This window comes from Callorhinus ursinus, unplaced genomic scaffold (genome assembly GCF_003265705.2).
Source record: "Callorhinus ursinus isolate GAN/ISIS: 27379988/994484 unplaced genomic scaffold, GSC_fseal_2.0 scaffold20, whole genome shotgun sequence".
In the NCBI taxonomy this organism is placed as follows: Eukaryota; Metazoa; Chordata; class Mammalia; order Carnivora; family Otariidae; genus Callorhinus; species Callorhinus ursinus.
Genome location: NW_027397082.1, coordinates 7,091,622 through 7,104,043, shown reverse-complemented (window position 1 = coordinate 7,104,043; position 12,422 = coordinate 7,091,622). Strand labels below are relative to the sequence as shown.

Sequence of the window (12,422 nt, the reverse complement as noted above, 5' to 3'; positions counted from 1 at the left end):
ATTTTCAACTTTTGAGGAACCTCCATACTGTTTTCCAGAGTGGCTGCACCAGCTTGTATTCCCACCAACAGTGTAAGGGGGTTCCTCTTTCTCCACCTCCCCGCCAACATCTGTTGTTTCCTGACTTGTTAATTTTAGCCATTCTGACTGGTGTGAGGTGGTATCTCATTGAGGTTTTGATTTGTATTTCCCTGATGCTGAGCGATGTTGAATATTTTTTCATGTGTCTGTTGGCCATTTGTATGTCTTCTTTGAAGAAATGTCTGTTCTGTCTTCTCCTCATTTCTTGATTGGATTCTTTGTTCTCTGGGTGTTGAGTTTGATGAGTTCTTTATAGATTTTGGATACTAGCCTTTATCTGATATGTCATTTGCAAATATCTTCTCCCATTCTGACTGTTGCCTTCTGGTTTTGTTGACTTTTTCCTTTGCTGTGCAAAAGCTTTTTATCTTGATAAAAGTCCCAATAGTTCGTTTTTGCCTCTGTTTCCCTTGCCACATGAGACGTGTCTAGCAGGAAGGTGCTGTGGCTGAGGTCACAGAGGTTGCTGTGTTCTCCTCTAGGATTTTGATGGATTCCTGTCTCACATATAGGTCTTTCATCCATTTTGAGTCTATTTTTGTGTATGGTGTTAAGAAAATGGTCCAGTTTCATTCTTCTGCATGTGGCTGTCCAATTTTCCCAACACCATTTGTTGAAGAGACTGTCTTTTTCCATTGGATTCTTTCCTGCTGTGTCGAAGATTAGTTGACCATAGTTCTTAGAGTTGAGGATCCATTTCTGGGTTGTCTGTTCTGTTCCATTCATCTATGTGTCTGTTTTTGTGCCAGTACATACTCTCTTGATGATTACAGTTTTGTAATAGAGCTTGAAGTCTGGAATTATGATGCCACCAGCTTTGATTTTCTTTTTCAACATTCCTTTGGCTATTCAGGGTCTTTTCTGGTTCCATACAAATTTTAGGATTATTTGTTCCAGCTCTGTGAAAAAAGTTGATGGTATTTGATAGGGATTGCATTGAATGTATAGATTGTTCTAGGTAGCACAGACATCTTAACAATATTTGTTCATCCAATCCATGAGTATGGAATGTTTTTCCGTTTGTGTCTTCCTCAATATCTTTCATGAGTATTCTATAGTTTTCTGAGTATGGATCCTTTGCCTCTTTGGTTAGGTTTATTCCTAGGTATCTCATGGTTCTGGTGCAATTCTACATGGGATCGACTCCCTTAATTTCTCTTTCTTCTGTCTCATTGTTAGTGTACAGAAATGCAACTGATTTCTGTGCATTAATTTTATATCCTGAGACTTTGCTGAATTCCTGTATGAGTTCTAGCAATTTTGGGGTGGAGTCTTTGGGTTTTCCACATACAATATTATGTCATCTGCAAAGAGTGAGAGTTTGACTTCTTCTCTGCTGATGTGGATGCCTTTTATTTATTTTTGTTGTTGTTGTCTGATTGCTGAGGCTAGGACTTCTAGTACTATGTTGAACAACAGTGGTGAGAGTGGACATCCCTGTCGTGTTCCTGACCTTAGGGGAAAAGCTCTCAGTTTTTCCCCATTGAGAATGATACACGCTGTGGGTTTTTCACTGATGGCTTTTATGATATGGAGATATATTTCCTCTATCCTTACACTGTGAAGAGTTTTAATCAAGAAAGGGGATGCTATACTTTGTCAAATGCTTTTTCTGCATCTATTGAGAGGATCATATGGTTCTTGTCCTTTCTTTTATTAATGTACTGTATCACACTGATTGATTTGTGGATGTTGAACCACCCTTGCACCCCAGGAATAAATCCCACTGGGTCATGGTGAATAATCCTATTGGCTAGTTGGATCCTATTGGCTAGTATCTTGGTGATAATTTTTGCATCCATGTTCATTAGGGTCTTTGTCTGGTTTGGGGATCAAGGTGATCCTGGCCTCACAGAAAGAGTCTGGAAGTTTTCCTTCCCTTTCTATTTTTTTCCAAACAGCTTCAGAAGAATAGGTATTAATTCTTCTTTAAATGTTTGGTAGAATTCTCCTGGGAAGCCATCTGGTCCTGGACTCTTGTTTGTTGGGAGATTTTTGATTACTGCTTCAATTTCCTTGCTGGTTACAGGTCTGTTCAGGTCTTTATTTCTTCCTGGTTCAGTTTTGGTAGTTTATACATCTCTAAGAATGCATCCATTTCTTCCAGATTGCCCTAATTTGTTGGCATATAGTTGCTAATATGTTCTCATAATTGTTTGTATTTCTTCAGTGTTGGTTGTGATCTCTCCTCTTCCATTCATGATTTTATTTTTTGGGGTCCTTTCTCTTTTCTTTTTGATAAGTCTGGCCAGGGGTTTATCAATCTCATTAATTCTTTCAAAGAACCAGCTCCTAGTTTCGTTGATCTGTTCTACTGTTCTTTGGTTTCTATTTCATTGATTTCTGCTCTAATCTTTAGTAATTCTCTTCTCCTGCTGGATTTAGGTTTTATTTGCTGTTCTTTCTCCAGCTCCTTTAGGTGTAAGTTTAGGCTGTATATTTGAACCCTTGAGAAAGGCTTGTATTCCTATATACTTCCCTCTGAGGACTGCCTTTGCTGCATCCCAAAGGTTTTGAACAGTGTGTTTTCATTTTCATTGGTTTCTATGAATTTTTTTAATTCTTCTTTAATTTCCTGGTTGACCCATTCATTCTTTAGTAGGATGCCCTTTAACCTCCACGTATTTGAGTTCTTTCCAAATTTCATCTTGTGATTGAGTTCAAGTTTCAAAGCATTGTGGTCTGAAAATATGCAGGGAATGATCCCAGTCTTTTGGTACCAGTTAAGACCTGACTTGTGACCCAGTATGTGATCTATTCTGGAGAATGTTCCATGTGCACTCGAAAACAATGTGTATTCTGTTGCTTTAGGATGGAATGCTCTGAATATATCTGTGAAATCCATCTGGTCCAGTGTGTCATTCAAAGCCCTTGTTTCCTTGTTGATCTTCTGCTTAGATGATCTGTCCATTGCAGTGAGTGGGGTGTTAAAATCCCCTATTATTATTGTATTATTATCAATGTGTTTAATTGTGTTATTAGTTGGTTTATATAATTGGCTGCTCCCATTTTAGGGGCATACATATTTACAACTGTTAGATCTTCCTTTTGGATAGACTCTTTAATTATGATATACTGTCCTTCCTCATCTTTTATTGTAGTTTTTGGTTTAACATCTAATTTGTTTGATATAAGGATTACTACCCCAGCTTTCTTTTGATGTCCATTAGCATGATAAATGGTTTTCCACCCCCTCACTTTCAATCTGGAGGTGTCTTTGGGTTTAAAATGAGTCTTTTGCAGACAGCATATTGAAGGGTCTTGCTTTTTTTCTAGTCTGATACACTGTGTCTTTTGATTGGGGCATTTAGCCCTTTTATATTCAGTGTAACTATTAAAAGATATGAATTTAGTGCCATTGTATTCCTTGTAAAGTCACTGTTTCTGTATATTGTCTTGTTTGTTTCTGGTCTATGTTACTTTTGGGCTCTCTCTTCACTTAAAGAATCCTCTTTAATATTTCTTGCAGGGCTGGTTTAGAGATCACAGATTCTTTTAGTTTCTGTTCGTCCTGGAAGCTTTTTTTTCTCTCTCCTTCTATTTTGAATGACAGCCTTGCTGGATAAAGTATTCTCGGCTGCATAGTTTTCTCATTTAGCACCCTGAATATATCATGCCAGTCCTTTCTGGCCTGCCAGGTCTCTGTGGATAGGTCTTCTGCTAGTCTAATGTTTCTACCCTTGTAGGTTATGGACCTACTGTCCTGAGCAGCTTTCAGGATTTTCTTTGTTTCTGAGATTTCCAAGTTTCACTGTTATATGTCATGGTGTTGACCTATTTTTATTGATTTTGAAGGGGTTCTCTGTGCTTCCTGGACTTGAATTCCTGCTTCCTTCCCCAGATTAGGGAAGTTCTCTGCTATAATTTGCTCCAATATATATTCTGCCCCCCTCTCTCCTTCCTCTTCTAAGATCCCAATTATTCTAATATTGTTTTGCTCTATGGTATCACTTATCTCTCCAGTTCTCCCCTCATGATCCAGTAGTTATCTCTTTTTCTCAGATTCTTAATTCTCCTTCACTTGGTCTTCTATATTACTAATTCTCTCTTCTGCTTCATTTATCCTAGCTGTTAGAACCTCCATTTTTTATTGCATATCATTGATAGCCTTTTTTATTTCAACTTGATTAGATTTTAGTTCTGTTATTTCTCCAAAAGGGATTCTCTAGTGTCTTCTATACTTTTTCCAAACCCAGCTAGTATCTTTATAATCATTATTCTGAACTCCAGTTCTGACATCTTACTTATATCCATACTGATTAGGTCACTGGCAGTCAGTATTGCCTCTTGTTCTCTTCTCTGAGGTGAGTTTTTCTGTCTTGTCATTCTTGCAGAAAGTGGTCACTTTTCTATCTGTAGAGTTGCAGATCTTATTTTCTTAGCTCTCAGGTTGAGTTCGCAGGTGTTCAGACTGATTTGATAGCTATCTAGCTGAATTCCTGTGACCTGACAAAACTAAGGTCTCCTACTCCTCCACCATCTTGGACTATCTCCTGCTTTGAGATTTTAATGCATGCTCCACTAGCTCACAGAGGCTAGCCGTGATCTGGCTTTCAGATGTCAGACAGTATGAACCCAGTCAAGGTAGATGTGACCGTGCAGTCTCATCTCAATCTCAGCCAGTCAGTCCGCAGCCCAGGCACACGGGCCTTACCTCGCACTCCCCCACTGACGTCCCCGTAGCTGTTATACTGAGCGAAGTCTGTGGAAACAGGCTGAAACGAGAAAGAACACATCATTAGACAATCTACTCCAGAGTGATGGTTTTGGAGTCATGTGAAAAGGAAGAAAGGATTTACAAAATCCTCAGAATTCTTCCCAAGCTGAATTCCTGGACCTTCCTTATTTGTCTTCTACTACTGTGAAACCTCTTTGTCTTTTGCAGTGCACCCAATGCCAGCAGGTGCTGGGTAAGCAAGTTATCTTTTGCCAATAAATAAAAATACATTTTTCCATGCAGCTAGCCATGCAATTGCATTTGTTCTACGGTTTCTGGGGAGGGTGATAGCCATAAACGTTCCCGATCTTTTTACAGCAGAGATGAGGGCTCAAGTCATTACTTGTAGCTTGAGTGTGGAAATATTTGCCGCACAATTAACTAATGTAGTCTTCCCACAAGCTGATACAGGCTATTCTTTCATCTAAAGTCAATTTCTCTCTCAATAGAAATATTTTATTTTGCCTGTAACTCAAAGTGACTCACCAGATCAGGGGAATTACAATTTTCATTATATTCTAATACTGAGATCATATTATCAGACATATTCAGATAGTATATCAGCATTTCAACCAGGACTGAAGAGGGAATCAACTCAGGAACAATTAACTGAGAAATCTTACCCGATGAAGCCCATTTTTTCCATAGCCTGGGAGAGATGAGGTTTTAGATGATAGAACATGTGAAGCTGAATGAGAAAAGGTAAAAAAAGGAAATCAGAAGTCCAATTCTTAATAGCTTCTTTTTTTTTTTTTAAAGTAAACTCTACCCCCAACGTGGAGCTCAAACTCATGACCCCAAGATCAAGAGTCGCATGCTCTGCCAACTGAGCCAGCCAGGTGCCCCCAGAAGCCCAATTCTCTAATGAAACTGGCAGTGCATCTTCTACCTTACTGAATAGAAGATACATAGAAAGATAGAAAAATAAACCCAAAAAATATTGGGCTCAAATGTTCATGAAAGGCCACCACCATATTTGGGTGATGCAGTGAGTGAGTGGAGAAGGGAGAGGTGCTTGGCACTTCTTTACCTCCAAATCCTCAATACAACCCTAACAGCACTATTATATTATTTCCATTTTACAGGAGAAGAAATAGGGGCTAACAGAAGTTAAGTATCTTGTCCAAGGTCACTCACCTTATAAATAGCTAAGCAATGATTGGAACCCAGGGCCATGTGGATGCATAAGCTCATGCTCCAATTGGTATAGTGGCAATAACTGACCTGAAAGCCAACCATGTATGCTGTCATGCTCTCCTGGCTCACCACAGTAGAGTTCCTGAGAGGCATGGGATAGGATATCCCATTAATGAACAGCATGACATCACATAAACTGTGGAGCTTTGGGGGAAGCAGACCTGGGCTTGGATTCTGGCTCCACAGCTTAACATCTTGGCATGGTATTTCATCTTTGTAAGTCTTTGTTTCTTGACTCATGTGGATACTGTACTATATATTCTTATAAAACACAACTACAGGATCAGAAGGAACTCTAAAGATGAGTAAACCACCAATCCAAGATCAGCGCCAGTGGGGCATCAAGGAGAGGTCGCAAGGCATTCCAGTTCAGCATGTGGGCTCTGTGGTTATAATGTTTCGACTCCTGAATCCTAGTTTTGCTAGTTATTAATAATGTGACATTGGGTAAGTTACTTACACTTCCTATACCTGTCTCCTGATCTACAAAATGGGAATAATATCACCTACTTCATTGGCATGTTGTGAAAATAAATGGAACAATGTCTAGCAAAAGTGCTTGCATGTAGTAAGCACTAAAATCCTCCAAGGGCCCCCCCATCTCCAACATGAAGAAAATATACATTTAAGGAAGAACTATGGCATCCTAGCTAAGTTGGCAGGCAGTGTGTTTCTCATACTTCTGCTCATGTGGAACACTCTGTAGGTTCCACCAGAAATGGCCCCGCCTCTCCTGGAACAGTCCAGATGGACTCCCTGCAGGCCGGTGGCTGGCTCTCGGCTGGGAAAATGTGGTGGGTCTGCTGCTCACCTGAGTTGATGGGAGAATCATAGCGACTGGCTGTCAGGGACGACCTCTCCCGGCTCTCCTTCTCCATCTCCTCTTTCAGTATCAGCTGCCCCAGGCCTGAGTTGAGCTATCACCAAGAAAAGAAAGATGACAGTGAAGCTCACAACTATCATCAGAATGGCAGTCTCTGTTTTAGAAGGTCCTGCAAAAAGTTCCTGACCGTGGAGTGGCTTGGATGCATTTGGTGCCAGAGGCTGGGGGTTCCTCAAGGGATAGGCCAGGTTTTGGACCTTGAACCCCTCTCAGCCAAGCATGGGCCAAGCTCCATGTCAGAAAAATGTTCTCCCTCCTTTGCCCTCCCCAACATGCCAGCAGGTGACCACAGGAGGCATGTGTAACTGTGTGGAGACTTGTGATGTGCAAAGGGGAGTTTGGGGATAGTATCCTTTAAAAAGAAATTAGACTGATTTGTTTAAAAACAAGAAAACAAGGGTAACACATGCTCATTGCACAGATTTTAGAAAATCTAGAAGGAAAGAAGACTAACCTGTAATCCACCCCTCAGAGATAACCACCATTTACATTTTGATTTATATCCATCCAGCATTTTTCTCTGCACATATCACACAAAACTGGGATCATGCTATAAATGCAACTTTGTATCCTCTCCCTCCATATAACTAGTATCATGTGCATTTCCCATATGATTAAGTAGCTTTGGAAAATGTCATGTGAAGGGATTCATCAGTCCCTTATTGGTGGGAGAGTATATAATGTCCTGGCTCCCTCTACCCCAGGCTATAATGGACTATCCTTCTTTCCGTCTTCTGGGATGCTGTGACGAGGGTGGGGTGGGGTGGGTATAATGAGGACGTCTTGGTGGAAGTCCATTTTATCCCCTCCATCCTAGCTCAGATAGACACACAAGGTCCTACAAGTCCTCAGGAAAGCCTTGGAGAAATAATCCCAAGGGAATTCCTTCAGCAGACCCTGCACGAGGGAAGGCAGGTGTCGCACCATGTGGGTGAACAGCTTGGCTCCACCTGGTCCTTTTGACACATGCGCTGCACACACATACCCCACGCGGTCTGGCTCTCCTTGCAGAAGCTCGAACATTCCATGTCCCTCTGACCTCCAGCTTCCAGGCCATCTCTTCTGGAACCTACTAAGTACTCAGTACCCTGCTTTCGGGTCACTAGAGGCCTGTCTTCTCTCGCCTACTGGATTTCTAGCCCTTCGAGGGCTGGGATGGCCTCTCATTCACTTGGTGGTTTGCCCATGTTATCCATCCAAAAAATCCAGATCTAGGGAACTGAACTGAAGACTGCAGCAAAGTAGTTTAAGGACAAACCTTCATTAATTGCTCTTCTTGCAGCTGCCGGCGCCTCAGAAGCTCCTCCTCATCTTCCTCTCTGCCACTAGATCTGCGTCTCATGTCGGCTCCTAATTCCACAGCAAAGACAACTTCTCACGTTAGCCCCACGGCAAGGGGATCTTATGGGACTAGTCCACCTGTGCTCAACTTGGCCAGCTGGCAAAATCAGCAGTGGTCTTCAACATTCGTGAACACCGCGAGGCAAAAAGAGTCTACCACCAATTCAGCCCTACTGGTGGGTTTCGGGTTTCAGGCCAATTCAATGTGGAATCCAGTAAGTCATGAATTTTGGCCTCCTAACAACTGATCTGCTCAATTAGGACTCCATGAGCTGTTATGATTGGGTCTAAGTCATCCCACAGGCCACTGGCCAGAGCCCTCTGTCGTTTCGGGGAGGGGCGTCTAGAGTTATTCTTTGGATGTCCCTGACTGAGGTCAGCTTTCAAACAGGGAGGAACCCAAATTCATGTACATGACCATTGAACAGGTAAGACAGTCACTCTCTTGTGACAAGTTTTGCAATCTTCTAGTTTTCTCTTTTTCTGAATATTTAGACTTGTCCTCATAACGGTCACCCTATCTTCTGCCCTTAATAAATTGGTTAAGAAGCATGCTTTTATTTTTATTTTAAGAGACAAGTCTCTAATGTTTCTTTCCCTCAGTCCTTTGAAAAAATGGTCACAAAAGAGTTTTATACTGATGGGCCAATGAATAGTGTTAAGACCCTTAAAAAGTGAGTTTAGTCCAATCTAGCAGATCGTTTATAGTTTTTAAGCTTCTGGGAAAAGGGGAGTCAGGGAGTGAAAGGGAGGAATCTGTCTGAATGGTTGTAAAATTAAGATAATTATTGTTTTCCTAAATTGCTTGGATTAATCTGGCTGTGGGAGGAAACAGGAAAGCTTGCTAATCTAATCAAAATAAACTTGAACTAATGGCCTCAGTTTTTATCATTTTGATTAATGGGCCAGAATTTTTCTTCATTTTGGAACCCAAAAAGCTTTAAACCATTTAGCGATGATGATTTTAACAACAAAATATTAATTCTACCTTTCCCCTAAATTTAGCTGTTTATGCCCCCTTGAAGCAGCAAGACTGAACTAGGAACCCCAAAGGCTCCAGGAACTGCCTGTGGGGCATAGTATGGCCGAGAAAAGCTGATGATTGATTCTTGGTTCCTAAAATCATAAATGTCACTGTGAACGCTCTCTCTTCAATCTCCACTAATAAAAACTAAAAGACACAAGTTTACAAGAATCAGATAAATCTTAAGGCAACACAATAGATAGAGTACTTGCGAATCATAAACCCAGGGAAGTAGATTTTCCTTCAAGTATTTGGATAAACACAGATTGCTTTAAAATCCACTTACATTGTTTGTGAAAGTTATTCCAGAAAATAACTTGATGAGAAAAAGCATGATGAAGAAAATGTGGAAATTTGGAAAATTGAAGGCCTTTTTTTAAAAGGTTGTCAACAGAAATGTGATGAGATAGTTATATCTTTGTAAAGCTGACTCACTCAATTTTCAGTATTAGCTTCTGAGTTTGCTAATATGACTTTTTAGGCCAAATGATTTCACAACTGACAAAACAGTAAAAACACAGGCATGGTCCTAAAGCATAGATCTGTGGTTCAAAGCAAAGAATGAAAGAGCTCAAATGTGACATTTTAGCACAGACGTCATGGAAATGATAGGTGGAAAATCAAATAGCTTCACACGAGTAGTATTTCAGAGCATCTGTGACTCTGTGTCAGCCCTTCTTAGTGATGGAGAACGTGATCTCGCAAGAAAGGTGTAAGGGCTTCTTTGTTAAGAGAATTGTAATTACAACCCATAAGTAGTCTAATAACTGAAAGAAGTCACGCCTCTGTGGACACTCAGTAAATCCACCCACCAGACTCTAATTAGAACAATGTTCTTGGCAGGAGGCTTTGGTTCAACGGCTTCAAGAGTTACTGATTTTGCAGTAATAACTCTTGAGAGTCCATGCCAACCATCCGTTTTAGACCAGTTCTGTCTGCCTCTTAGTGGGTTGGTTAGAGCAAGGCTCTGATGATTGGGTTTTTGTAATTTTGAAGCATTTTGCACATATATGACTACTACCTCAGTGCTTTTCTCTGCCTCTCGTCATATTTTCTTAAAAGTCTTTACAATAGGACACATTTTCTTGCATATTTGGAAAGCATTTCATTTTGCAATCTCCTACCAATTTGTCCATGGGGCTTAGCTGTAGCAGTTGCATACCTACGGCGGCAAGTGAGGGGGGACCAGGCCAGTGGTCCGTCTCAATCTTTGGTATCTCGCTGGGGTCTGGAGCCTGGGCTGCTGGGAACTTGGAAAACTTGATGATATCTTCTGAAGACTTGCTCTGGGCTGCCAAGGCAGCTGCATCTAGATGGGAATCAGGGGGAGCTTAGCTATCCGTCTGTAAGGCCATGGTGGTACAACCCACTTACACAGTTTTCTTGTTTTTTGGCAAAAATTTCAACTCCAGAAAGCTGTTTATGACCAGTATCAACTGCCTAGCCACTCAGTGGTGCCTAGTGACAACTCATTTTCTTTATGTTCTGCAGGAATCAAAACTTCATTCGATATCTGAAATGCCTTGTTCCGGACCTGGGCTGTCCAATACTAGCTCTCGTGACACATGGCTACTTAAATTTCAATTAATTAAATTAAATGAAACCAACAAATGAGTAAAATTAAACTTCCGTCCTTTGGTTGCACTAGCTACATTTTAAGTGCTGAATAGCCACCTGTGATTCATGGCTACCATACTGGAAGCACCAAGGTAGACCATTTCCATCATCACAGAAAGTTCCATCAGATAATACTCTTCAAGAGTAATTAGAAATTTGAATCAGCAATTTGAAATTAAAGAACTAAGTTCAAAACATGACATTGTCATTTGACTGTAGTTGTTAGTCAGAAGAGGTCTGGCTTTGTCTTTTTGTGTATTTGTGTTTGTTCATTTTAGCCATCATCTGTCTAGTTCATTCTAATCCTTACATATTATATATGTGTCTTGAGTCCTAGGAGATATGGCAATGGGAAAATCCGCGCTCAGCTTGTAGGAATTCAACATGGCGCCTTATATATGCAAAACACTCCTTATTTTCCTCAAGGGTCTGCACATACAAGTGAGTCATCCAACTTTAAAACAACAAAAGCCAGACTAGCAAGGACCTTAGTTCACAGGGTTCTTGATGGATCTGCTTAGAGGAGTCCCTGGCTTAGAGTTCCAAATCTAATCACAGAGCTGGAATAAAACAAACCAGGTTTAATGGTCAGACCCTGATTTCTGGCTAATTTCGTAGACTGGCCTGGGATGTTACTAAACATTTCAAAATAGAGTTAGAATGCTTTAAATAAAACTCTCCCCGCTCCCTGGGCTCACATATTTAAAAATCTGGAAATAATTTTTTTGAATCCTCAGCTCGAATTCCCCATTCTTGTAGTTCTGTTTCCTGAAGCGACTTGACCAAGGTCATCCTATAGACTCATAAGGGGTGAAGTCTTGGCCAAGCATGGAGTAGTGTTTCTCCTTAACCTCATGAGAAAAAAATTAAACATTCAGCCTGGAAAACACTCCCAAGGACATCCTCTTCTTAAAGAAGGACAACATGGGTTAGCATATGAAAGACGGAGACGTTCTGCATTACAAAAAAAAAAAAAGTGTGACTTTATTTAAATCTAGCATTTTCCAAATGCTTCGGGGCCCAGACACCCGTTTTTTTGGCATGCCGTCTTATTCTATCCCATGGAACTGCTCTTTTGCACAATGACCTTTGGGAAGACACTCTGACTGAGCTACTCTTAATGATGACAAAGAGTCAAGTCAGAGAGCATTTCAGGAAAAAAAGCCAGTCTCTTTCAAATAAATAAGCTAACACGATCTACTCTCTTTAAATCTTAATTATCTGATTACTTTTGCTTAGAGAGGCAGGGCCTTAGAGATTTTAGTAATAAAAACAGTTTCTACATTGATAAACCAAACTCTTGGAGTCTCATTCCTAAATTTAGAAAAAAAAAAAGCATGACTTCAAGCAGTACTTACGCATTAGAATTGGTGAAGTCAGTAAACATTCACATGTTAATGAGTGGGTGAGAAGACATTAAACCATAAAAAAACAAACAAAAACAATGTTAACAAACTTAAAAAAAGCAAGCACATGGTGTAAAATCTTAAAAAAGAAAAAAAAAAGAAATCATAGTTCTAGAACCATTACAATATGTACATTGTCTTTTTTTCCCCTAGAAT

The 12,422-nt window shown here is 40.4% G+C and overlaps 1 protein-coding gene across 13 annotated transcripts in view; it reads right to left on the bottom strand.

Annotated features, from left to right (window-relative positions):
- Positions 1-12,422, bottom strand: part of ABLIM1 (actin binding LIM protein 1) — a 300,260-nt gene that overhangs the window by 9,112 nt on the left and 278,726 nt on the right. For 6 of the 13 annotated variants that reach the window (XM_073904157.1, XM_073904155.1, XM_073904149.1 and 3 more), the window contains 5 exons: positions 10,406-10,552; positions 8,137-8,228; positions 6,807-6,912; positions 5,422-5,486; positions 4,659-4,796 (listed from right to left, as the gene is read on the bottom strand). In XM_073904157.1, the coding sequence (XP_073760258.1) occupies positions 4,686-4,796; positions 5,422-5,486; positions 6,807-6,912; positions 8,137-8,228; positions 10,406-10,552 (521 nt within the window). In that variant the 3' untranslated portion in view covers positions 4,659-4,685. Of the gene's footprint in view, positions 1-4,658; positions 4,797-5,421; positions 5,487-6,806; positions 6,913-8,136; positions 8,229-10,405; positions 10,553-12,422 lie in introns of those variants that run through there. The other 7 variants (XM_073904150.1, XM_073904153.1, XM_073904154.1 and 4 more) reach the window with 5 other exon arrangements.